Here is a 27,942-nt window from a genome sequence, read left to right as displayed (position 1 = left end):
ATGGAAAGAGAAGAGGAGAAAAGGGTTTCCACATTGCAACAGTCTTTCCACCATTCCAAAGAGCCCACCTTTCTTATAAACCAAGCTGTTCTATTTGGTGAGTCCCATTCTAGCTTCTTGCCAGAAATAGAACGTGACAGTCAGGGTGAAAAAGTAAAGACAAACCCTCGGAAAAACAGACCTGGAACTGTAATTCTCTCAAAGCAGTCCAGTAGGAGGATTATGTCTGAAAGCCAGCCCAGGCCCCCCGTGATCCCATCCCACAGACCCAGGTTCCGGGTGTGCTATATCTGTGGCCGAGAATTTGGGTCCCAATCCCTTGGCATTCATGAACCCCAGTGCCTGGAGAAGTGGCGTGTTGAAAACAGCAAGTTGCCCAAGCACCTGAGGAGGCCAGAACCTTCCAAACCACCTCCTCTCAATGGAAGTGTGTCCTACAGTCTTCAGGCAGTGAATGAGGCAGCCTTCCAGAGTTCCCAGGCTCAGCTGCTGCCATGTGAGTCCTGCAGCCGCACATTCTTGCCAGACCGGCTTCTTGTTCATCAGAGAAGCTGCAAGCAGAAGGTTGAGGGGCCCAGGGCACCAAGCCTGGACAGATCTGATGATCTTGCTGGTCTCAAGAAAGCTTCCAGTGGCATCACAACCCGACCGAGGACTGTCATCTGCTACATCTGTGGGAGGGAATTTGGTACCCTGTCCCTTCCTATCCATGAGCCCAAATGCCTGGAAAAGTGGAAAGTAGAAAATGACCGACTCCCCAGGGAGTTCCGCCAGCCACTCCCACAGAAGCCTCAGCCCCTTCTCACTGGACAGCCCGACCACACAAGGCCACGTCAAGGCCAGCTCGTGTCCTGCCCAAACTGTAGTCAGACCTTTGCCCCCGACCGCCTTCCAGTACACCAGAGAAGTTGTAAAGGTCAACCTAGTGGGCCAAAAGCTCAGAATCTGACATTAGGAAGTAGAGGTGGCCTGAAAGAGTCCACTAATTCCAAGTCTCAGAGGAACCCGGCAGCACCCCCTGTGACTGATAAGGTAATTTGTGCCACATGATATGCATCGGGTAGGCCTGGGGGTACATTCTACCTCCAGGGGAATGAGAGCAAAATGCCCCCGGAATCAGCTCCCTCATCCCCTAGGGTGGTTTTCCTTCAGTGCCCATTTCTGCCTCAGTGAAACCTAAGTTGACCCCCTATTGGACTCCGGGGCTATACCTTCATTGGCACAGCAGATATAAAAACATCCTTGCCCAGTGGGTCCCTGGTCCTCTTTGATTCTGCTGCCTAAAAGAGAGATGGATTTCTTTCTTCTCTGAATCCCTCATACCAATAATCCTTGGGAGAGACTGGCATTTGAAAATGAGTCAGTAATGCTGTGTCTACATTACAGAGATATCATTCCCATTCCAACTGCCAATATTTATTACTGGTTTATTTTAGTAGTCTACCTTAGGAATTCACTTTTGGCAACACTGGGTGATGGTGAGTTTATCGTTCTAAAATAGAATCTGTGTCAAAAACCCCAGATGACTTTAGCAGTAATTAAACACCGGAGCACTTGTAGAACTGAACATGCTCTACAGTGCAACATGCTTTCTTTTAATGCTTACATGGCTATAGTCTATAGGGAAGTAACTCCCACGCAGACCAAGAGTCAACTAGGTGTGTTCATGGATCTGGGAAATACTCAGTTCCTGCTGCTTCTCTGGACCCCATGTTTGGGTCAGACACCAGGCTGTGATCCCTGATTTGGGCAGTTGTAAATAAGCATGACCCTAGGGGTCCCCAGCCTATATAGTGAAGTGTCACTGGGTCTTGACCTGAAATTTCATCATCAACCAGGATTGGGGAAGGTTGCTTTTGAGGATGGCTACCTGCAAGATAAGGTGAGGTCCATGTGCTCCATTCTGCCATGAAGCGAGGGAAGTGGCTGTCCTGCCATGTGTCACACTTTACAGAACATCAAATCATGAGAAATAGGAGGCAGTCAAGGTCTTTTCTCTATGACTTGCTGCTTGAAAGGCCCCACCTGTAGGGGTTCTTTAAGTGAACTATTTTCAGGAAACTAAGGTAACCCAAGCTATTGTAAACAGTTAAACCAGACTGATTGGGGGGTGGGAAGACATCCTTTATTTTTAATCCAGTTGTTCTTCATTACTTTTTTATTTTTTTATTGTATTACTTGGGCAAATGTCGGGTACTTTTTCCAAACTTCCATGTTTAAAGTGAAATGATCTTTCACTTGCTGGCTTAGAAGATTCCAAAACAATGATCCTAAAGCCGAAGAGTCAGACTAATGGGCATATTTTCCGATGAACTTGAAGAAAGAATAGCTAGTTTCTTTGCCGAATGAAAACCCAAACTCGTAAGTGTGGCATGGACTTCAGGCTGGTCTCATAAACATGAACTGTTTTTCTCATCTTTTGGCTGTTGCTTTTCTTCCAAAACGTGTGGGGTCTGGATTCAGCGAGCAAAAGAATCCATGTCTTAGAGCCACAAATCAAGAGCTCCGGTTAGTGTTCTGACATTCAGCACTGTTTCCTGATTGTATGCATTTTCTTTAAATGTCCTCATTACATAACTTGAGACAGGGACGAGTGTGGTCAGAATGCTCATGCTTGTTGTTGTAACACAGACTCTGTGCTCCCCAGAGTGGAGCCAGCAGGCTGAGCATAGCATGTTCTCACTCAGTCACAACTGCTAAAAGAGGCTGGCCTGGGCCCCCAGCTCCACAGGAGGACACCTCCTGACTCACTGAGTCATCTGGAGAGGAGACTATCAGGACAGGAGGCCAGTGATGGCTGTCAGTGACTTTCACGTTTAGATCAGAGGGAGTCCGTCAAAACAAGGGCATCAGGAGGACACGACAGCTATGTCAGAGCACAGCCAACTCTGCTCCTAACCTGAAAAGGCACATGTCAGTGAGAAACTGGCACCCACCACCGTCAGATGTGCCTTGGCCTGTTTGGGGACCACACAGGCTTTAGTGGAGGGCATAGTAAGGTCATCCAACCTAGGGTCCCTTCAGCTGCCAGATCTGGAGCAAGCTAGGGTTCATTAAAATGGAGAAAACTCCTAGGCTTCCAAGAGGAATAAGACCTCTTGAACCAACAGCCTTTATTCCTTCCCCTGAAAAGACTTTTGCCACTGCGTTGCGCTTTTAGCAGAAAGCCTCTCCTGGGGAACGTAGTTTTCTGTTGTGGTTGTTATTGGACTCTGTTATTGCTGTTTTTCTTTTCTTTGTATTATGTAAGATTTAGATAGTGCAGTGAATCGTTCATTTCCATAAAGAAAACGCCCTGTGCATTATTGGATTTCAGAATTTCATCTGCCTGTGGCGGCCGACTTTTGGCTGACTGTGAGACACACGCGTGGTTTTTTCAGTTCAGATGTTTGCTTCCTTTTTCCTTATGCCAATTAGAACAATTTCCCCCTAGAATCCTTGATCTGAATTCATGTTAGAATCAGCGATCTTGCCCAGTGTTTTCAGGGGGCTCGATCTCATAGTGAACTCAGGTAAGAAAAACATTTTCAGAATTATGACCACAGAACTTGGAAATAGTTCCCTGCAGTTGGGCAACAATGACTGTTTCGCTGGCAGAGTGAGTTACCCTCCGCTCAGAGTGTTCCTCCTGCGTAGACTGGCTCGGTTCTCTGATGACAAACGCTCCTGTTACCCCTCAGTCAAATCTAAACAAAGAAAACGCCGAGATCCCTAAGACAAACCCCCCAACCCAAGTCATCAATGTGCATTCTGTGCCAGCTCTGCTTTGCCTCTCACCACGGAATGGGTTTGAACTTGTCCCATTGCTTGTCATCCAAAATCTAAGACTGAATTCACTCTCTCTGATTTCACAGTGACATTGTGAAAGACACCATGCAGTATGAAAGAGGAATGACATCCACAAAGCAGATTTTTATTTAAAAGGGTTTGCTCTGATGTTATATGGTATCAGAGCAGCATCGCACTCCCCCTTTTCCCTCTAGAAGAAGGAAAGCCTGAGCAAGCAATATCCAGTTTAGCAAGATTTTAAAAGTCATGTTACTTGCAGATGAAATTAGATGCATAATGTGGGAAACTAGAGATTATCAGTTTAAAGTGTAATTTGGAGCTTAATGTGATCCTTTGATTTCTATTTTAGCAAGGAGTGTCCTAAGTGGTGCTGGAAGTGCAAGAATGGAGGTCACTATTGACCCCTATTTTAATATGAGTGAACACATTATAATATTTGTCTTTAATATTTGGGGAAAAGTTTGCCCTTTTCCATAAGCTGATAGTATTTCAGTCTTTGACTTAAGGCTTTTCTGGCTAACTGAAACACAGATTGACAGTTAATTAACTATAACTACAAACCAGAATGAAGGCTTTGTTTAACTACCTTTTATTAGTTACATAACGCTTGGGGTTATTTTCTTAGTATTTTGATGATAACATGTGAAACACTGTTTCTAAAAATCTGATACTATGTTATAAAATAGGCATTCTTTTTCTTCAGGGAAATCTGTCTTTTTCTTTTTTTAACAAAGGTTTGTGTCTCTGAATGTAGTTTTAAGCTGTCCTTAGCATCCTAGAGGGCTGAGCTACAATCCCATCAGACACATCTCTAGCATCTGCTGCTGCCATCTGGTGTTTTCTTTTAGAGTAATGCCTTCTACACTCAAAAATATTATTTACTGCCTTTCTCTTTGTGTTACCACCAAATATATTTGAGAATGTGCCCTTATAATACAAATTCCATTTATTTAGGACTACTGTTATGTCTTTGGTTTAATATCATCAGTGCTGTTCCATTGCTAAGTATCTCATTCTCCAAAGGCAAACCTCTTAGTTAGAAAGTGACAATCAGAGACTCAGAAAGACTCAGAAGGGCAGAGTGGATGGGTTCACGTCGTGGAACACTGTTAAGGGGTGTGTGTGTGTGTGTGTGTGTGTGTGTGTGTGTGAGGTAAAAAGTGCTTGTGCTGTGTGCTTAGTCGCTCAGTAGTGTCCAACTCTTGGTGACCCCATGGACTGTAGCCCGCCAGGTTCCTCTGTCCATGGAATTTTCCAGGCAAGAACACTGGAGTGGGTGCCAACTTCCCAACCCAGGTAAAAAGTGTTTGGAGCTAATTAGGAGGCCTGCGATACAGGGAGATGACATGTACTGAATGCATCTATGGCCAGGGATTTATGTCCATGTCCTCATTTTAATCTTCATAATATTACTATAAGACAGATATATCTCCCTGCTTTCCAGGTAGAAAAACTGAGGTTAAGCACCTAACCTAGAGTCACACAGAGGGTGTCAGAGCCAGGTGTGTCTAACTCCAGAGACCCAAGGTGGCTCAGACGGTAAAGCGTCTGTCTACAATGCGGGAGGACCCAGGTTCGAGCCCTGGGTTGGGAAGATCCCCTGGAGAAGGAAATGGCAATCCACTCCAGTACTATTGCCTAGAAGATCCCATGGACAGAGGAGCCTGGCAGGCTGCAGTCTATGGGGTCGCAAACAGTCGGATACGACTGAGCGACTTCACTTCACTTCAAAGAGAGAAGCATACGTGTCATACCAAAAGGGTAGGGCTATGGTGCCAGGCTGAGTGTTTGTTAAGCAGGGTTAAGAGGACAAAAGTTAGTTCATTCAACAGATCATTCTTGTTAGGCATTCTTGAGCTTCCATGGTGGCTCAGATGGTAAAGCACCTGCCTGCAATGTGAGAGACCTGGGTTTGATCCCTGGGTCAGGAAGATCCCCTGGAGAAGGAAATGGCAACCCACTCTAGTACTCTTGCCTGGAAAATTCCATGGACAGAGGAGCCTGGCTACAGTCCATGGGGTCGCAAAGAACTGGGCATGACTGAGTGACTTCACTTACTTACTTTGGACTAAGTACTAAATGTAGAATCATTAAAAAGACACAGTTCTTGATCTCATGGAGTTTTTAGCCCTATGGAGGAAATGATATGAAATTTAAATAAAAATAAATATAAAATTTCAAGTTGTAATGTGACCATGTATAATGGTGGGAGGTGGACATTCAGGTTCTTGGTTAGAGAAAACCTCTGGGAGGAAGTGACATTTCAGCTGAGACATGGAAGGCGTGAAAACATTAGCCAAGAGGATGTCAGGGGAAGGGAAGTGCAGGAGGAGGAGACATTCTGTGCGAAGGCCTTGAGGTAAGAAAGATCTTAAAATGGAACTGAAAAATCCACGAGTAGAGTCAAATGAAGGAAGGGGCAGGCACACATGATAAAGCTGTGGAAACAGCACAGCTGCCCAGTGGACACAGGGACACCCTATTCGGCTGTTGCAGGAATCCGGGTGAAAGTGGATGAAAGCCTAGCCTAGGGTGTTGGTATCAGAGATAGGAAAAAAGGGACAGTGGGCAGAACCTGGTAATAGTTGGGATGTGGAGGAGTAAGGAAGAGGGTTGAGGATGACTCCCAGATTTCTAAATTGAGCAACTGTACCAGTTGTTTCACTTTCTAAGATGCGAAAACCTTGAGAAACAGATAGGCTGTTGTGATGAAGACCAATTTTTCCATTCTGGACATGACTGAGTTCACAACACTTGTGAGATACTTTAAGTAGGTCTGAAAGAATGGTGAAAGTTCTACAGTGGGCGGGACTGGGTAAGCACAGAGCATAATGTGTAACCAGTGAGGGGTAGAAAGACAGTTTTATTTGTGATGAATGTATATGTCTTAAGTTATTAAACACACAACTAACAGACATTGATAGAGGAAGATTTGAGCCACGATAATATCTTAAGACAGTGCAAGGAGATAGAGATCTATTTATACTATATCTCTATCATTCATTGAAAATCATTCTTTGTTATGGTCATTTGTAACTATAAGACTTTATTATTTTCTTCCCAAATAAAAAATAAAATTTCTATGAGACTGGCAAAAAAAAAAAAATGCTTGTGAGACATCTAACTAGATGAGTCAGGCTGAATATATGTTTGAATCTCAAAAGAGGAAGTGGGCTGGGATATATATTTGTGCATTGTTAATATATATTTAAAGTCATCAGAATGAGTGTAGGACTTGAAAAATCAACCCAGGACTGACCCTGAAGCATTACAGTATTTAGATGTTAGAGAAGAAGGAGTTGGAGAATGACTGACTGGAAATGCTGGATAAATGACTTGAGAGTTTGGTGCCCTGAGCACTGTTGATAGGAGAAAATGTGGAGAATAAGGGTGTGGGGAATAGTACGCAATGCACAGAGGTAGGATGAAGGATGGAGCAAGGTGAATGCCAGAAAATCTATTTGATTTGGCCATGTGGATTTAGTTTGACAAACTTGGAGAGAACACATTCAGTCATGATGGGGGCTGCAGAGTGTATGGGTGATATTGGATGTGTTTTGAGAAATTTGGCTTAGAGATCGGGAGAGAAATAATAGGCAGGCTAGAAATAGAGACTTTCGGTTAAGAGAGGCTCCCTTAAAAGATGGGAGCTTGTAGACTGTATTTGATTATTTTGGATCAGGAGCCAGTAGAGAGAGGAAGGTTGAAAAAAAGCAGGAGAGGTGATAAAAGCAAATGTGAAACCTGAAGGAGAAACAGGAACCAGGGCTGGGGTTCTGTCCTGTGAAGTGGAGGTGTTTAGTACCAGGGGATGTTTCTCTATTTCAGGAGCAGGTTGAATGCAAGTGAAGGCAAAGCTACAGTATGTTAGCTTATATTTTCTCAGTGAAATACCAGGTAGGCTTATCAGGACTATCAGATGAGGAGGAGAGATGTGTAACGAGAGAGAGAAAAGTGAATCTTAGGGGTTTTCTTAGTCCTTTGTCTGTTCATACCTTCAGTTAAACTAAGTTTCTGAAATCAAGACTAAGGCTCCTAGAACCATTTGCCTCTGGTTCCTAAACACAAGAATGACTTGGAACTCTTTGGAAGCGGCAGGAAAAAGTTCAGTGTGATCCTTCTGGTGGTTCCTACTCATATATTCATCTTCAGTGGCCCTAGTTCACCTACTCAGACTCATCAGTGCTGATGTCATGAAAACTAGGCTCAACCTCACAAACCACCCCTTGATGATGCTGCCAGCTGGGCCACTAATATCCAGCTCCACATGCCATTTCTTCATCTTTTCTTGGTGCCAACCATGCCTGCATATCAGGGCAGCATTCTAGGATCCCACGGCTCTCAGGTGAACTAAGCGCAACTTTAAGGTAACAAGACCATTCACTTCTGCACTGGTGGCTCTCAAAGCCAAACCAAAGGACTCGTGTGTATATAGCGTGTGTGAAATATGTGTTGAGAGTGAGAGTTACACATTTTAGAGCAACAGCATCATCAATGAAATTGATATATAGCTTCCTGACATAGAAATTTGAAAACAATACTCACCTATACAAATTATACTCTTAACATATTCATTTTTAAAATTTTATTTTATTTTTTATTTTATTTATTTTTTAATTGAAGGATAATTGCTTTATAGAATTGTTTTGGTTTCTGCCAAACATATTCATTTCTAAAAGTAAGCTCAAATTATAATTATATATCATATATCCATAGAGAGAGAGACCATAATAGATATAGCTACCTCTCTCAGAGCCCAAAGATGAAAGCAACAATAGATGGTCCTGCCTTTCTGCTCCAGTATGTGTCTTTCTGCTCCTCTGAAAAGAAAAATACTGATTGTAACCTCTGTGAAAGGAGAGGATACATATTACAAGTTCAAATATTATTTCAAGCCTAAAATGAACAGAACTACAATACGCTGCACTCTCAAGGAATTTATCTAGTTTAAACGATTTCATGCGCCTTCCTGAGCCTCCTCTCCATGTTACCCTCATCTCCCTTCTTCCAGTCCCAAACACACACATCCACATTTTCTAGTGATAAATGCTTAGGAAACCTTTATGTAATGACTGAACATACATAGTTCTTAGAAATCCACATTCCAAGGTCAACAATTAAAATATCTCCCCAAATTCCTAGAACTCCACCAAAAGCAGTGTGACACAACCTTGAAAAAGTTCCATTGAAATGGAGGCAATTGTCCTATGAACAGGCCCTCACTGCTAGCTGTGAGGACAAGTGCAACTTTATGAAGAGCAAGATCATTGACAGAATTTGACATAAGGCTAATTCTTTTACTTTCCCTTTTTATTATGTAACTCATATCCTTCTTACATTCCATTGCCTCTTTCACAGATTTACCTCTCTGAGGGTCTTATAGGCAGAGAAGCTTTATTGTTTAGTCACTAAGTCATGTCTGACCCTTTTGTGACCTCATGGACTATAGCCTGCCACGCTCTTCTGTCCATGGGATTTCCCAGGCAAGAGTTACTGGAGTGGGTTGCCATCTCCTTCTCCAGGGCATCTTCCCGACCTAGGTATCAAACCTGTGTCTCTTGCACTGGCAGGCAGATTCTTTACCGCTAAGCTACCAGGCAAGCCCTATAGGGAAAAAGAGGTCTTGCAAATTGAAGAAGGGTCTCAATGATTTTCCAATAATCCTACTCCAAGGATCAGCTCTGATGCCATGATACTGTCATTAAAAGTCCCTAAGCAGCTTTCACATCTACGTTTGTTTAAGCAAAGAAGGTAAAAACAGAGAGAGATCACTTGTCCCAAACTAAAGCTTCAGGAAATCAGAGGTTGAGGGAAGAGAGAGAGAGAGAGGAAAGGGAAAGATTGGAATCAAAAACTCTGATAAGAAAGGAGAAGACAACAAACAAGTAACTAAATTGTTTCTAAAGGATAGAATCCTTTCTGTCTTATATCCAAGATGATATCTTTCTTCTTTTCATTGAAAAACTTCTTTCCTGGGCCTTTCCCAGGGCTGGGGGCCCTCGAGTATACAAGCTGTAGACAAAGCAGGCCCTGCTCCCATGTTCCAGGTCAGATAGTGCCCCTTGCTGTCCTTTTTTTCTCTCTAGAAGCTGGAAAAACTGAGTGCCTGCCCCAGTTATTAGGTTTTTCCTGTCTTCCCCCATTGCTTCATTTTACCTGTGACCCGGAAGCTATCTGAATATGAAGGTCAGGCCTGGAGCCAAACTGAAGAGCATGAGAACCACACGCCAGGGCCACACCCATTTTCTTCAGGGAAAGTTGTTCTTACCAGAATTTGCCAAGAGGTTGAATCCATACCAAAAACACCTCACTTTCCAGCCAATAGCTTTCCACGGGATCAGGAAGAAAAAAAAAAAAAACTTACCTCAAATGTGAAAAGAAAAAAGAAAAGGGAAAAACTTTAGCTAAGAAACTGTATTCCTTTCATAAACAGAAGCTTTCATTTGGATTTCATTCTTTGACTTCTATTTTTCAGCCTTTGTTATCTCAGGACTAGGAAGTAAATAACTAAAATGCCAAGCATATATTCAAAATACCAATAGTTTGTTTTTAAAAATCAGGTACATGAAAATCCTCTAATGTTAACAGCATTTCCAAATGAATGGCCAAGTCTTTCTTATTGTTGAAAGGAGCAAAACAAATCCCCAGATCACATGTAGCAGACTCTTTAATAGTTGGCCAATAGACAGGCTGGATTGGAAAATTCCTTTACGTGGCATCCAGTGATTTCCAAAAACAATTTAATTTCAAACAACGATCCTTCCAGATGTGACATTTGGGTAGAATTGTTTGAAAACACTAGAAGTAAACGTGAAATACCAGTGGTTTTGAGACAATCAAACTGCAATTGTTGAGGTTTGAGACTGAACTACACAGTTGCTCCTATATATTAAAATGCTATTGATACTTTTTCTGCATATGTAGGACATGCCTGGGGGAATGGAAACTTGTTTATACACTTTCAAGCTCAGTCAGTTTGCTTCAAATTGTTTTAAATGGCCGCAGGCAAAGTTCTGACTTTGGGAACAGCTTTGGGTCACCTGGATCTCCTTTCCTTTTCATCACTTTCAGCATCCCCTTCTACCCTTCACAACCCCCATCCCTTGATATTGTTGGAAGGGGGTTGGGGAAATATGATAAAATTCTTCATAGAAAACTCTCATAGGTCTATTTGCATTTTGAAAGAGGATCTGGGGAGAAAGCAGATTAATCCAAAGGAATGAGTTTTTGAGGTAGTCCAGAGAGCAGAAGTGTAGGAATTTTGTGGATTTCTCTGAAATCCCATGCAATGGCTGACTCTGTGAACCCATAAGGCAGAGCATGATATTCAGCCAACCACAGATGACCTTCCCCCTCATGTTTCTAGAAACTGCTGAAATCAAACAGACCTGGAATCAGATGACAAATGCACAGTGAAATCACATATCTGTGGACAGATGATTTCTCCCTGCCTCGGAATCACATATCTGTGGACAGATGATTTCTCCCTACCTCAGAATCACATATCTGTGGACAGATGATTTCTCCCTACCTCAGTTCCTCACAGCAAGAGATTCAGTTCAGTTCAGTTCAGTCACTCAATCATGTCTGACTCTTCGTGACCCCATAAACCATAGCACACCAGGCCTCCCTGTCCATCACCAACTCGCAGACTCCACCCAAACCCATGTCCATTGAGTCAGTGATGCCATCCAACCATCTCATCCTCTGTCATCCCCTTCTCCTCCTGCCCTCAATCTTTCCCAGCATCAGGGTCTTTTCAAATGAGTCAGCTCTTCGCATCAGGTGGCAAAAGTATTGGAATCTCAGCTTCAACATCAGTCCTTCCAATGAACACCCAGGACTGATCTCCTTTAGGATGGACTGGTTGGATCTCCTTGCAGTCCAGTGGACTCTCAAGAGTCTTCTTCAACACCACAGTTCAAAAGCATCAAATCTTCGGGGCTCAGCATTGTTTATAGTCCAACTCTCACATCTATACATGACTACTGGAAAAACCATAGCCTTGACTAGATGTACCTTTGTTGACAAAGTAATGTCTCTGCTTTTTAATATGCTCTCTAGGTTGGTCATAACTTTCCTTCCAAGGAGTTTAATTTCATGGCTGCAGTCACCATCTGCAGTGACTTTGGAGCCCAGAAAAATAAAGTCTGACACTGTTTCCACTGTTTCCCCATCTATTTGCAATGAAGTGATGGGAATGGATGCCATGATCTTAGTTTTCTGAATGTTGAGCTTCAAGCCAACTTTTTCACTCTCCTCTTTCACTTTCATCAAGAGGCTCTTTAAGTTCTTCACTTTCTGCCATAAGCGTGGTGTCACCTGCATATCTGAGGTTATTGATATTTCTCCCGGCAATCTTGATTCCAGTTTGTGCTTCTTCCAGCCCAGCTTTTCTCATGATGTACTCTGCTTCTGCTGCTGCTGCTGCTTCAGTCATGTCCGACTCTGTGCGACCCCATAGACGGGGCAGCCCACCAGGCTCCCCCATCCCTGGGATTCTGCAGGCAAGAACACTGGAATGGGTTGCCATTTCCTTCTCCTGTACATGAAAGTGAAAAGTGAAAAGTGAAATTGAAGTCACTCAGTTGTGTCTGACTCCCAGCGACCCATGGACTGCAGCCCACCAGGCTCCTCCATCCATGGCATTTTCCAGGCAAGAGTACGAGAGAGCAGGGTGACAATATACAGCCTTGACGTACTCCTTTTCCTATTTGGAACCAGTCTGTTGTTCCATGTCCAGTTCTGACTATTGCTTCCTGACCTGCATACAGATTTAGCTGCCTCTTGGTTGGACATTTTCATTATTGGAATATACACAAGGATTTTTTTCTATTTTATATTGGAGTATGGTTGCTTTCTCAGTGGCACTAGTGGTAAAGAATCCACCTGCCAATGCAGGAGACACAAGAGTTGCAGATTCTATCCATGGAATGGGACAATCCCCTGGAGTGGGGTGTGATAACACACTCTAGTATTCTTGACTGGAGAATCCCATGGACAGAGGAGCTTGGCGGGCTCCCGTGCATGGGGCCACAGAGAGTCAGACACTACTGAGCAACTGAGCCCTCAAGCAAGCATAGCTGCTTTACAATATCATGTCAATTTCTGCTGTACAGCAAAGCGCGTCAGCTATATGCATACATACATCCCCTCTTCCTTGGGTTTCCTTCCCCTTAGGTCACCACAGAACGTTGAGCAGAGGTCCCTGTGCTGTGCAATCTGTCCTCAGTTAGCTATTTTATACATAGTAGTGCATATATGCCCGTCTCAGTCTCCCAGTCCATCCCAACCCCTCATCCCACCTTGGTCGCCGTACTTTTGTTCCCCATGTCTTACATAAGAATTTCTAAGAGGTTTTGCTCTTTTTTCCTCAAGTGTAGGAAAGAAAAACTCTCCCTCTTATTTCCCCATCTGACCTTACTGCATGCTATGATACGTCTTGTGCGCTCACCACAAACATTTCAATTATTTGGCCTAATAGAAGGGATAAGGAGTGTGGAAAATCGAAAACAGAAGCTATGGCCCAAATTCTTTATGTTCATTTTGTCAAGCAGAAAGAGGAACACTGTGAATGGAATGACACTCATTCAAACCTGCACAGTCACAGAACGATTCCCTCAGGCCTTGGCAGGGTGGTCCCTGCTTTAGACAACCTGGGTTCCAGCTAGAACTGAGGGAAGCAAAAAATCCTCCATCAAGCAAATGACTTGAGGGTTGTGCACAGTTACTGGCTGCTCTTGTGCTCTTGGACTCTCCTCCCTTCATAGAGGGGCTTCTTTTGCCTAAGGATAGGTTTCTAGCCTCCTGTCAAGTTCTGTTCAAATTGCCTACATGCTTATAATCAAAGAGAGCAGGGACACTTCAGTGTGACAATCACTAATATATTGCTGCCTACTTGTTTTCTAAAGTGCCTGCCCTACTTTTTAAATTCCAGAGCCACAGGTTCATTCCTTTGACTCAAAGCACTGATTCCATAGGAAATCCCAGCTAAAATGCAAAGATCTTCTAGACAAGGAGCAACCCATGTCTAGCCACTGGCACATTCATGCAAATTAACTAAGTTTAGCTCATTTCTTAGAAATTAAATATAAGGCAAATACCTTGTGTTGAGATAAGTGGGGCACCCTGAATATTCACTGAAAGGACTGATGCTGAAGCTGAAGCTCCAATACTTTGGCCACCTGATGCAAAGAGCCGACTCACTGGAAAAGACTCTGGTGCTGGGAAAGACTGAAGGCAGGAGGAGAATGGGGCGACAGAGGCTGAGATGGTTGGATGGCATCACCGACTCAATGGACATGAGTTTGAGCACACTGTGGAGATGGTGAACGACAGGGAAGCCTGGCGTGCTGCAGTCCATGGGGTCACAAAGAGCTGGACACGACTGAGTGAGTGAACAGCAACAAAGTTGAAGAGAGAGTGGGAAAAGTAGGCTGCTCAGTCACAGGTTCATATGCTTTCGGGGTTTGGCAGCTGCATGCAGGGCCATAAGGAGTGGTGGAGAGTACAGTATCCATGAGAGTAAGTCCCACCTAAGGATAGTCACATTTGAAACTTCTAAGAGCATCATGCCAGTCAAATAAAACATAAATGTCCACTGGCTGAAATTGTGCTGAGTCCATCAGTTTACAGTCTGAAATCCAGAATATGAAGCAGAGAGGAGGTAGTTCTATGGTAGCCTGGGTGAGATGCTGTAAAGAGGACAGCCTGGTCACAAGGACCCATGACATGACCCACAGAGTTGTGTAGTAGTTGAGCCCAGGGACCAGGCACACAGGCTTCATGCCAGGGCTGAGGGTAACTCACGCCAGCTGCCAAACACCATCTGGGTCACCTATGGGAGACTCCAGAACAGTGAGGCCTTTCTTGTGGGTCAGATATCTGGGAGCCAAAGCTTCTAAAATTTTTAAGGACCACAAAAAAGTCCAGGATCCTAGAGAGGTTCCCATCTGGAGAACAATCATCAGAACTAATCAATGTGAGTTCAAACATATCAATGGGCAGTGAGGTCAAGAAGGCTTGCTCCACACAGCAAGTCCCTTTATTCCCTTGTTTCTTGACTAATTTCAAGGGGAATGGGCTCTGTGCACCCCAGTTAGGGGTCTGTCAACCTGACTTACTGCCTCAGGCAAAGAGCTTAGGAAAAACATTAAAATTATTTCCCAAATAAAGGTGGTGAATTTAAGTGCAATAATTCCCACTGTTAGGGCTAGTTCTGATTCTGTCCCTAGCACAGTGCCTGGCTCCTGGCCTGTAATCAGTGTTCTTCCTGAACAGCAGCTTCTGGGCTACACTTGAACCCCCTCCTGAGTTGCAGCCCTTTCCTCCCAGTGCATTTCCAGCTAGTGGCAGTCTCATCCGCTGACTGAGTCTCCTCCGTGTTTCCAGCAGAGGTCTCTGGTTTCTTTCAGCTCACAGTGCAACTTCAATATCAATATTTAGAACAATTGCTTTATTGGCTTTCATGAAGTTGAAATGTCTATGATTCAACCCAGATGTGTGCAGAAGTGACCATACGGTGCTCATGACCAGTCACACTCCATCAGAGATACAAAGTACACACCAACAGACAGGGCCGATTCTAGGCCATGTCCTGAGACAGGAGGGCAAGGATTGTCCTGTGTGTGCTTTCCCATGGTCACCACTTTAAAATATTATATCTAGTGATTTGCCTCATTACAGATTAATGATCACAACTAAGATGGTTCGAGAGTGTCTTAAGGTGGGGCACTTTTTCCTATTTGACTCAAAGTGGTGGTTCGGGGCACAAGGACTGTTTCCTTTTCAGGACATTCCCACACTTCTAGTTTCCCTGATCTCTTTTTGACTCAGGTTAATCAGTGTCCACAAATGAACACAGGGCATGAGGCTGTGTTCTTACAGGGATGTTATCATGCAATCTAAAAGGGGGAAAAAGGACCATTAAACTTGCAGTAGTATTTGTTTCTAAGTAATGTGTGAAACGTGTCACTTGGGGGAAAGAGCCAGGCATTTTATTTACATACATATTTGGTAATAAAGACATCTTTTACATTTTGATATGGCTGCTTTGCCCCAGCCCCACTAAAATAGCCTCTCCAAAACCACTGAAACTTCAATGACAGCAAATAAATCCAGCTAACTGCAGCCTTCCAATGTGCAAATGTGGGAGGCCTCCTTTGTTCCCTGGTAGCAGGTAGATAATTATACCTGTGACCTTTTAGAGGCACAGGGTGGGGAAGCATTTGGGAGGCTGAATGTTAGACAATGATTTCTCAGTCCAGCCACAGCCAGCAACATAGGCCCCAAGGAATGGTTCAGCCCATGCATCCCCCAAACCAACTTTTTGGCTGCCACTTTTCAACGCAAGATGGCTCATACCCTACAAGTCTCATCCAGTTATTTGTGAATTCATTTTTTGGTGAATGCAAGCAAGCCAGGGAAACAAGTCTGAATACAATAAAACTATCAGGAAGAGCTGTCTTATGTTATGGTAGAAACAGACTTGTGCTAAATCTTGTGTTCAGATTATTTCTCCAGGCCTTTGCAACTGAATTCTAGGATTTCAGTTAAGTTGCATCATGCAAGCATTTAACTAATATATTCAACTATAAATGATTGACAAAATAAGATGCATTATTGGAATAATGTAATTTAAGATAGTCAATATTTTCATTTTGCATTGTATATTGATTTTATTCTATGCAAAGCTGTATTCATTCCTAATGTTAATTTTAATGTCAATTACTAATTGGTTTTATTACTAAACTGTATTATATACAACACCTTAAATATCATCCTCATCAGTCATTTCAGAAAGTAATTTGGACTCCACTTGATTTTTCCTTTTAGAACTGATTTTATTACCTAATCTCTGCCTAAGTTTTGACTCTGAAGTTGATATTTTTTATTATTTTATTATTATTATAAAAATGACACAAGTTCATTATAAAAATTCAAGCTGTTATAAAAGTATAAAATTAGCATAAAAATTACCCACAGTTTAGGTTGACCTTAGTGAATATCATTCCAGACATCTCTCTATGTAAATAACATATTGACATGCATATTTTCATTGAAGTGAGATCATCTTAAATCAAAGTTATTATTGATGAAGATAATATATTTAATTTTACTTGAATTCAACAATAAGAGCCAAATGAAACTTCATTTGGCTGAAGTTCATTGCTGAACTTCAGAAAAATATTTCTTCACTAAAAGAGTGTTAGTTTTTAAAGGACCCACCAACATTAAAAAACAAAGATAAATTATTAAAGAATTTGTTTTCAGTTTTCACTCCATATTTTAATGTTACACTGATTTAATTGACTGTTTGCCATGAAAGTCAGAGAATTTAGTATCATTAGCATCCTTTCACCTCTCCCTCCCTCATCAATTTTTGTAAGGTATTTTTGTCAAGACATGTTGCTTTTCTATTCTATTTTCTAACCATAATTTCTATAGTCATTTTACCTTAGTTCTGTGTTTAAATGGATTCACTGCCAGTCTTATAAATTCATATTTCTCCACATGGTTTCACAGTTTCAATATTTCTAAGTTTATTTTTGCTGTTTTGGTTTCATCTCTTGATTGCTTATATTTTATGAATTGATGTTTTTCAAAAGTGTCTGTGTAGTTTATTGACCAAACAGGGACATTTCAGAGAGTAAAAAGAGGACACTGTTAATATTAGTCAAGACAACAGGTACATTAGGGACTGTTTTACACAAAGCAGAACTTAAGATCTTCCTAAAGCCAGAGGTGATATATTTCACAAGTTCTTGCAGGCTTCCACTCAGTACTTTTGAGGCATTTAAATGGTGCCAAATGATGCCTTGCACAAAGGAGCATCTATTTGAAAGGAAAAGTTTGGCTCTGACTAAAGGCCCGACAGTTCCCTTCATGGGAGTCATGGATGAGCTTTAGGGAGTCCACCTGTCATTCTAAGTCATATCCATGGTTCTCCATGCATGTACAATTTCTGGGGAGAGGGCCATTCTACCACTAGATTTTCAAAGGGGCTAATGGCTCCATATATGTTACTAATTGATATTTCACAATAAATCTCCCCAAAGTTACATCACTGGAGAACGTTCTCCAAACTTTCCTGTAAATAACACCACACAACTGTAATTTCACTTATTACTACTTAGTATTTATTGTGTGATTAATATAAGAAATGACCAAGTGTAGAGTGTTTCTGATCCTCTGTAAAACTGCTAGTAATACATTTGTGTGTGTGCTGTGTGCTCAGTCATGTCCAACTCTTTGCAACCCCCTGGACTGTAGCCCGCCAGGCTCCTCTGTCCATGGAATTTCCCAGGCGAGAACACTAGAGTGGGTTGCCATTTCCTACCCCAAGGGGTCTTCCCAACCCAGGGATCAAACCAGCATCGCTTGCATCTCCTGCATTGGCAGATGGATTCTTTACCACTGTGCCACCTGGAAAGCCTCAATAATAACTTCCACTTCAGTTTTTAATATTTCTTTCATTAAGGTTCATGCAATACTATTTAATGTTAGGACCATTTTTTCCTTCTGACCAGTTATTATGTGTCCTTTTATAAGCTCTATTAGCTATTTAGTTGTGTGGTTCACTGTGGTTTTCTTTCTGCCTGAACACTTAGGGAGGTCATTGAAAACTATTTGAAATGATTTGAAATAGGTATTCTAGTCTAGGTTTTCTGGAACTATGTCCATTCCTTTTCTATCAACACCTCTCAAGGTTATCCACGAAACCACTCTCTTCTAGATCCTTATTCTTTCCCTTTTGACTCAACGGTGATATTGCAAACTAAAAACAAATGGATGGATGACAGGTCATCTACACTGATCAGGAGGAAAGCTGTTAAATGTCCACTTCCCTTTGCATTGCATAGTCTTGGCTTAAAAGATGGAACATGAGGCATTCCCGACAGAGAAAAGACATTAACTAAAGAGAAAAAAAAATGCTGCATGGAAAATAGAATAATAATTCCAATAGTGGCCAGCAAAATGATTAAAAACATATGAAAGTTAGTTGAAAGAAATATACACATATGAAAACTTCCCCTGAAGTGTTCAATTGCCTCTGGCTACATCCAACCTAAATAGACTTTCCCAGGACACTGAAACAAGAAGAACAAAATGCAAAGAGCCCTAATAAACTTGCTGTGTAGGGGCATTTATCAGTAGTTGCCCCCCCTAAAAGAGTTCATATCAGATTCACTGATCAGATCGATTCAGAGATTAACTTTTTAAAAAATCATGCCTTATCCCCAAAATACGATCTGAGATATTGACAGGAAAACTGTTAATCTAAGCCTTTGCTCTGCAGAAAATTTAGACAGCTTGGCTTCCTCTTTGCCACACTCCCCCTTTCATTACACTTCCTAGAGTTGGCTGGCCCTGGCAGTACCCATGTATACAAGCCCCCTGGGCACACCTTCCCACACCCTTGCCTCGCTCAGCTATGCCAGTCACAGTAGCACACTAGCCAAGAACGGGCCTCTACTCTTTCCGCCTGTAATTTGGTCTCCTCTTCCTCTCTTCTCAATCCCCCACACATCGACTTCCGTCTGAAAACATAAAGAGGTTGAAGAGTAAAACCTTGGCAAATAGGGCAGTGGCAGTAACCACAAGCTGATTTTTCAGCTTTCTCTGAAATTTCAGACTGACAGTTGTGAAATTAATGAACAGTAAGAGGTTCTCTTATCTCCATTCAGACCCATGGGGATGGATTTTTCTCTTCAGCTGTGTGTCTGGGTTGCTTGCACTTCCCTGGAGCATGGCTTTAAGAGTAAAGTGCTCGAAACTTAAGAATATGGAGTATGTTGCAAGTTCAACTGCAGTTCAACCGCAAATATAGAGCATGGGGCAGGCTTTGGAAAATACAATACAGGACATCTTAGCCTTGTTATGGTATTAATTTTCTCCCACATCCCTGTAAGTTATTTTGTGCATGTCTTCTAGCCTCTGTGTCTGCCTGTTTTCTTTTAATTTTTCCTCCCAAAAGAAATCTTATGACAATGTGACATGCATGTCTTCATTTATGACCCATACCATTTATTTTGCTTACATGCTCGGTTAAGGTTCATACTTTACATATGTAATTTTAATAAATTCATTATTCTCAAAGTCAAAAGAATAACTCTCATTTTGAAAGTTAAAAAACCTGCATTTGTCTTTCAAGTAAATATATACAAATAGTAAGGAAGTTTTGGCTGTTTTTTCTGCTTTGTTCTTTCTCTTAGGTCTTGAATTCCCCAAATATTTTTAAAGTCACTTTTCAAGTGTTAGGCTTTGCTACATGGCCAATAAGAGGGAAAGATAAAGAACTATTTTATTATTTTGATGAACATAGTATATTCACATAGGTCAGTATAGAAAGATAAAATAAAAATATTTTTCCTCAAAAATGTGCTTTCTTAAAGACTCGGATCATCCAGGAAGTAACTCCACTGTCCATTTCGCTTGGTCTGTGTTCACTGTAGATTTACTCATCTCAAATCTGTCATTTCTGCTTGGGCGTTCAGAAATATAAATGTGTTTCCTTCTGATGCTGACCTTGCCCTTCGCTTTTTCCACTGCAGGTGTAACCCCCAACAGTCTTGTTAAAAGCAAGCTGATTCTAAAACACGCACACACTTTACCGTATTTTATTTCCCCAGTGGAGACCACACCACCAACTTAATTTGGTTCTGCTTTCATGCCACCCAGGGCTTCTTGAGAAAGATTGGAAAAAGTCATTTAATTTCACCGAAATTTCTTGCAACTCAACGTAACTGGGCCTTTTCCATTATTCAGTGAGTATTCTTCCCTAACTGAGTCACTATAACATTTCCCACAGTGCTTAATTCCCAGTATTTTTCACTATCCTATTTCCCAGGATTGGAATCTCTGAAGATTACTTTGCCTCATACTTAGAAGACTACATTCATTTTATATTAGCTCCACCAGTGCCTCCCTTCTCTACAATAACCTTTCTCTAAATCCATCTATTTTATTTTTCTTCCTTTTTCCCTTTCCCATCTCCACACCCTTGATCCCATCTCCTCCTACCTCTTCAGAGGCTTTTTCTGTTGATTATCTCTTTTCTGTTAGGACCACAGTTTCTTGCTCTCCTCTCCAAATACTCCTATCCTAACAACAGCAACAACGACAAAGCTGATCTTTAACTCTACTTCTTTCTCAAATATCTTTTCTGCAAACCTTTTGAACATGTGCTTTTCTTCTTGACCTAATCTTTAACTCCTAACAGTTTAGTTTTTATTCTTTATCACCCCATTGGAACTAAATTATCAAAAGTCACTGGCTCATAACCTACTGGCCACCACATTTAACTGCCTTCCTCAACTACCTATTACCTCCTGGAGCACTTGACAGATTCAATGATACCAACTTTCTGGAACCAGAAGTGTTTCCAGAATTGTGAATGGAGTCTTTTGTCTCCAAGCCCTGTTTCTTTAACTTTGAACTTGAACCTTTATCTCTTTAGGCTTCAATTTCCCCTGCTCAATCTCCTTATTGTAGATATTCTCCCAGGAATTTTTCTCTACTTACTCTCTACATATTCCTCTTCTGGAATTTTTATGGTTTTAAACCTCTTCTCTGTGCAAAAAGCTCTGAATCCCACTAATCCCGAAGTATAGGCTTCTGTTTCTTATTTTGGCTGGGCTTATTCATGTTTAAATTCCACTAATATGTCAAACTCAACAGTTCCAAGACAGAATCTCTTTTCTCTCCTTCCCCAACCTGTCTTCTCCAATTTCTCCCTTTCTGTAACTGACATCACCATCTTGCCTGTCATCTAGACTAAAACATTGGTGTTTTCTTGGACCCATGATTTACTTGGGCTTCCCTGGTGGATCAGTTGGTAAAGAATCCACCTGCAATGCGGGAGACCTGGGTTCAATCCCTGGGTTGGGGAGATCCCCTGAAGAAGCAAACAGGCTACCCACGCCAGTATTCTGGCCTGGAGAATTCCATGGAGTATTCCATGGGGTCACAAAGAGTCAGACATGACTGAGCAACTTTCACTTCACAGAGCAATGAATGCTCAAGCTCTCATAGATATGCTGCCCTGTTCATTCTCTTAGACACTTTACAGCCACGCAAACTTTCCTGAATTGAAGTTACAGGCTATTTCCCTGCCTCTCTGCTTCCTATCACTTACAAAACGAAATCCAGATCTTCGCATGGCATTCAAAGTTGTTCACAGCATGGCTGCAGCCTACTTGTTTGGTTCTAGTTCTCAGTGCTAGACTGAGGATCAGGCAAACTGAATTATTCACAATTCTCTGTAATCACCTCCAGATTCCTGTCCATGGAGCTTTGCTCATGCTGTCTTTACTCAGCATCCAAAAGTTTTCTCCATCCTTTCCAGTCTTTTCAACTTTTATTTATTTATTTTTGGTTGCACTGGCTCCTTGTTGCTGCCCAGGCTTTCTCTAGTTGTGGCGAGCTGCGGCTACTCTCTGCTGCAGTGTACAGGGTTCTTGTTGTCAACCCTTTTCTTGCTGTGGAGCATAGGCTTTCGGCACGCAGGCTCCACTGTTGCAGCATAAGCGCTCAGTAGTTGCAGCTCATGGGCTCCAGAGCACAGACTCAGTACTTGTGGCATGTGAGCCTCGCTGCTTCACAGCATGTGGAATCTTCCTGGACCAGAGTTCAAACCTGTATCCTTTGCTTTGGTAGGCAGACCCCTATATAGTGTACCACTAGGGAAGCCCCTTCCCAGTCCTTATGATCTAAATTTTGCTCATTCTTCAAATGCTACCTCCTTAAAGCTTTTCCTGATCTTCACAACTGGAAGAAGATCTCCAACATTTCCCAACTCTGAGTTTAATACATTTTAATAATATAGTCATACTATTTTCATTGGCTTAGTGTTTATATGAAAAAAATTCCCTTCCTTTTACTTGTAATCTGTTTGTGTCTTTATGTTTATAAAATATGTTTCTCATAAACAACATATAATCGAGTGTTGCTGTGTTTTATCTCGTCGGTCAACTCATGCCTTTTACCTATGTTCTTTGATCCATTTATATTTACCCCAGTTATTGATATATGTATGTGTGTATGCATATATATAGAGAGAGAATAAAATCTACCACTTTGGAGTTTTAATCATGTTTGTTCTTCCTGCCATTTTTCTTTCCTTCTTTTTTTTTTTATTTTTAGATCTTCTCTTCCTCTCTTCTTATCTTTGTTTGGGTCATGGTTAACCCATCAATTCTTAAAAAAAAAATTCTCTCTTCTCATTGATTTTTTTACTTATGCCTCTTAGCATGATTTTGTACTTTAGCGGTTATTAAATCCCATGGGTGGAGGAGCCTGGTAGGCTGCAGTCCATGGGGTCGCAAAGAGTCGGACACGACTGAGCGAGTTCACTTTCACTTTTCACTTTCATGCACTGGAGAAGGAAATGGCGACCCACTCCAGTGTTCTTGCCTGGAGAATCCCAGGGACGGGGGAGCCTGGTGGGCTGCCGTCTATGGGGTCGCACAGAGTCGGACACGACTAAAGCGACTTAGCAGTAGCAGCAGTTGCATAGACACTAAAACATGCATCTTTAGCACATTACATTCTATGTTTAAAAAATTAAGAAAAATATCTAAGAATTCTATGACAATCTATTTCCAATTTTAGTCCCTATAATTTGTGTTCTTGTTTACTCTGACTTTATACAAAAGAGAATTTAAATTCCATATTCTTTTATTATTTTTCTTTAAAGAGGCCATGGTCCAAAGCAATTTTGTCATATATATGTACAAAAATACACACACATATGTGTCACGTATATGTCTTTTGTGATATATCTGTATAGTATGCTTTTATCTAGGGTTAGTACATGGCCTAATTCTCTAGCTTTACCATCACAGTTAGGCAGCCCTATGTTCCTGAATTGGTGAGGGTTTCTCTCAATGCTCCTGCCTCTCTCTGGTGTTGGACTGTCACCCCATTGCTAGGTGTAAGACCCAGTGGGTGGGAAAGTTAATATAGATGGTACCTGGATGCTGCACATCAGAAGAGTTCATATAGCTGTCCTGCCCTTATTTCTGTGGCAGACGACTGTTGTTTCTAATTCCTGTAAAGTTGGAGTGTGGGAGGTTTTGTTTTGTTTCTGCTGATCCACCCTTAAACTGAGGCAGTGTTTTTTGGTTCATTAGTTTACCTTGCAATTTCGAGTATCCAGTAGCTCAAAAATTTCTGATTTGTTTTCATTGTTGAGGTGGGAGAAGTGTTTCTTGTAATGTTCTATATCCTAGACAGAAGCAGAAACTCCCTATTGGGTTACATACGTAAATCTTCCTTAGATTTGGCTCTTCCAGAAACAAAGTCAAGTAGTGAAAGAAGAAACAGGGAAGAGAAGGAAGTGTGTTAATGAGTAACTGTGGTGCAATCCCACTGGGGACTTCTGGAGGAAACAGCCTAAGTGGGCAAGCTGGGTCTTTATCCACCAACTCCCATCTGTAATTGATTAGTTGTCCTGTCTCTAGGTGAAGTCTATGCCAGATCAAAAAAGACAGAGAATCACAGGTGCAGCAGAAGCATTTTACATGAAGGAATGAGAGAGAGGCTACAACAGTGTCTGTTAAAAAGTCTCTCTGTGCCTGTAAGGACATTTATTACTTTATTTCTCAGGCATATTGATGTACTGAGAAGACAATTCATACCTGATTTATCTTTGTGTTCTCCCAGCATGGAGAATAGTCAGAAGACAATCAATCAGTATTTATTAAATGAGAAAATACCTTTTATAAAATACCAATATGTAAAATTCTAGCTAGTTCTTCATTTCCTATTCTCCTCCCAAAGCAACATCTTCACCCCCACCTCAATCACTCAGACAGTATATTTTTATCTCAACTGCTAAAAAGGTTAATCTCACCAAAATTTTTAGATTTTTAAAAATTTATTGATTTTTCTAGCTAATTTAAATGTAGTATAATGTAAAGGTATAATTTCAAAACCTGCTAACAGGCATTTTGTATTACTTGCAGCCAACAATGATAAGACGTCCACCAACAGTTGTTTGCTATATCTGTGGTCGTGAATATGGAACAAAATCGATTGCCATTCATGAGCCACAATGTCTGAAAAAATGGCACAATGAAAACAACTTGTTGCCTAAAGAGCTAAGGAGACCAGAACCAAAGAAACCAGAAGTCAGGACCATTACTGGTAAGTTTTTAAAAGACTTGATTGTATAAGGGAAGACTTTTCTCTCTAAACTTAAAAGAGCAGAGGTATTCTTTTATTACTTGCTCAAGCAACTGACATCAGCAACATTTACTGTCTTGGCCACAAAACAGTGGCCAATAGAAAAAACAGTTCCAAAATGCCTGACCAAAGGGTTGTTTTCAGATGCTGAGACACAAAGAAGCTATATCCTGGCAAACTGTGCAAGGAAAGGGACTCACTAAAAATTGCTATATTTCCCAAAAGTTATATTCATATATTATCAAACACAATACTGTAAAAATGTGAAGCTTAACCTTTGGGGACATCTAGAAACATGCTTTCAAATATGAATGTGTTTTAGTGCTCAAAGATCAGGGGTTCCAAAGTGAAATGCTTACAAGGTCCACTGGTCAGATTCCACAATTGAGCACATGTGTCCATGTGTGGAAAAGGGGAAGGTGGGAATCATGGGGAACTGAGAGCACTGCTTCTCTCCAAAGGAGACGGCTGCTACCCAAATCCAGCTGGTGTTATCTTTAAGAAACTTAGCCTTAACTTCACTGTGATGTATCTTTCAATAATACAAAAGAAATTGGAAATCTTGACTTCTATATGAAATGTCCAGATTTTTTAAATTTTGCAGTGAATACTTTGTAAAGCACTGCAAAGGCCATATGAAACCTGAACTTCATAAACTGTTGTGTGGGGCCTCATTACAGAGCCCTATACTTAATTATTCAGGGTGAGAATGAAGTAGTTCAGAGAATTTGCCATGCCAGCTCAGACTTAGTCATCGCCTACCATAGTCATTTTATCAGTTGATCCCATGATTCCTCTCAAAGGAAAACCATTCTTGGTTTTAACAGAAGTATCATTCAGTTAATTGATTCTCTTTATGTAAGAGAAGCATAGATTTACATATCCAGAAGGTACCTTGGAAGCCATTTAGTACCAATTATCTCAGAGCACTCTTGTTAGACATGTGACCCAAAGAGAGTTTTCTAATAGCTCCCAGAGTGGAATCTAGATTGTCATGATAAAGTTCTAGGCCACCAGAACTCAACTACTCAAAGTCCTTGCCAAAAGGAGAACTCTGCATGCTCGGAAAAGAGCTCGAGATGAAAATATCTATCTATTGAAATTAGAGCATTTGCCCACAAAGAGATTGCTTACCTCTTTGAGACTCGCTTCCCATCATTTCTCAACTGATAAAAAATCTGTTTCCTTCACTCCTGATCTCTATCACTTTCTCTGCTTGAGCAGAGTTATCACAATTATAGGAGAGAAGAGAAACTACTGGTTTGAAAGCCCTGGGTGGTTCACCAATCTCTTGATTGGCTACAGATGGAAAAGCCAGGTCCTATAATTGCACTTTCTGCAATTTTCCTCTTGGCTCCATGTAACTGTTCTTTCTGAGGGTGCCCTTCCTCTCTGGGTGAAGAGAATTCCCACTCCAAAGTAAAGGCACTAAAACTTTTAGAAATGTAATGACTCATCTTCAACTCTCCATGAATACTTGGGAATTTTTGAGCCCATATTAAAACTCATGAGTAAGGAGAAAGTCAGTACCATTCTTTTTTTAACTGGTTTAAAGCACTCAAAATATACATTCATATCCTGCATATATAGTGACACTTCCTTTATCCAAGGGAGAAATACTAGATGGTCCTATTGTGCTAGAGTTTAATTTCCCATGGAGGATAAAAAGAAAAAGAACATTAGTAGACTTGTTAAAGAATCTAACATTGGCTACATTTTTCACTAGATACAAAAATCATATGAGAACTGCCTGGGCTTTAATGAAAAAAATATATGCTGTGAAATTAATTTTTTTAAAGCTATGTGATATATTTTTGAGTGCCTGGCTACATTTGAGGGGGTGCTTTTTTGGGGAAATTCTAAGACATAGTCAATTTAGTGTACCAAAGCCATTCTATTTAAATAAGTTTTATTAAAGTTAAATCCCACACTGTTTCTCTAAAATAAACCCATATGCCCTTTTTCCTATGCTCTGTCAATGGAGATTTTACATCTCTCAGCTGTCTTTGTTGCTTTCTTAAGGACACTTCTTTTTGTCAGCTTAACTATTCTGTTTGCATTCTTCACTTTAATTACTTAAAGAATCTCTGACTTTATGGCCATAAAGAGATGATAAATTTTTAGGATATAATTTGTCTTAAATTCACTCTCACTGTCAGTTGTGGCCTCGAAAAACCTTCTGAAAGATTACAGAAGAGGAAGATAGAGACATGTTCTTTTTCTTTTGAAAGCTTATGGAGTCAACTGAAAGAAAGCCAAAAGTTATATTTGCAAGATAATAATGCGTAAACAAAGATGTTAATAATTAGTGAAGAATGCATATCACAACACATAAAACAATGTCTTCCCCTTTTCAAAATTCAAGGACTGAAAAACCTCTGATTCAGAGCTAACAGTTCTCAACCCTTAAAAGACTGAGCAGCACTTTTTTTTTTTTTGGCAAAAGTAATATAATTTGTTTAAAAGCCTCAGTCAACAGGTATTTCCTGAAAATACTTTCCATAAAAAGTAGAGTATGGTTCTCCAGAATGAAAACTGATCCATTTTCCCATTTTCTTTTTCTTTTCTTTCTTTGTTCTTTTTTTTTGCCCTCTGTTTTTCTTTAACTTTTCAGCCAAGGGTTTCTATGATCTCGATGCCTTAAACGAAGCTGCTTGGACAAGCGCCCAGAGCCAGTTGGTTCCCTGTAATATTTGTGGGCGTACCTTCCTGCCAGACAGACTGATTGTTCACCAACGATCCTGTAAACCAAAAGTCGCCAAGTAAAGCCCTTTCTCCCTACGAAAGAGTTACAGGCATTAAATCCCTGGGAAGGAGTTGGGTTATGGTGGAAAGGAGGAAAAGTGGGGGGTGGAGTTGGGGAAGAAGAACTGGAATTGACCAAAGGCCATGAGCACAGGACGCCCAGCTCAGTGCTCTGGTGGCCTGCCTTGACCGCTGTGTCACCGCTCTTAACAAGCAGCTGCG

At 41.2% G+C, this 27,942-nt stretch overlaps 1 protein-coding gene across 1 annotated transcript; it reads left to right on the top strand.

Annotated features, from left to right (window-relative positions):
- Window positions 1-27,741, top strand: LOC138086556 (zinc finger protein 474). The gene is made up of 3 exons (XM_068981391.1): window positions 1-1,032; window positions 24,756-24,936; window positions 27,590-27,741. The coding sequence occupies exons 1-3, from the start codon at window positions 1-3 to the stop codon at window positions 27,739-27,741; spliced, it is 1,365 nt and encodes a 454-aa protein (XP_068837492.1).
- Window positions 27,742-27,942: the final 201 nt, after the last annotated feature.

This window comes from Capricornis sumatraensis, chromosome 9 (genome assembly GCF_032405125.1).
Source record: "Capricornis sumatraensis isolate serow.1 chromosome 9, serow.2, whole genome shotgun sequence".
In the NCBI taxonomy this organism is placed as follows: Eukaryota; Metazoa; Chordata; class Mammalia; order Artiodactyla; family Bovidae; genus Capricornis; species Capricornis sumatraensis.
The sequence above is the reverse complement of the archived record's forward strand: the minus strand, read 5'-3'. Positions and strand labels throughout refer to the sequence as shown.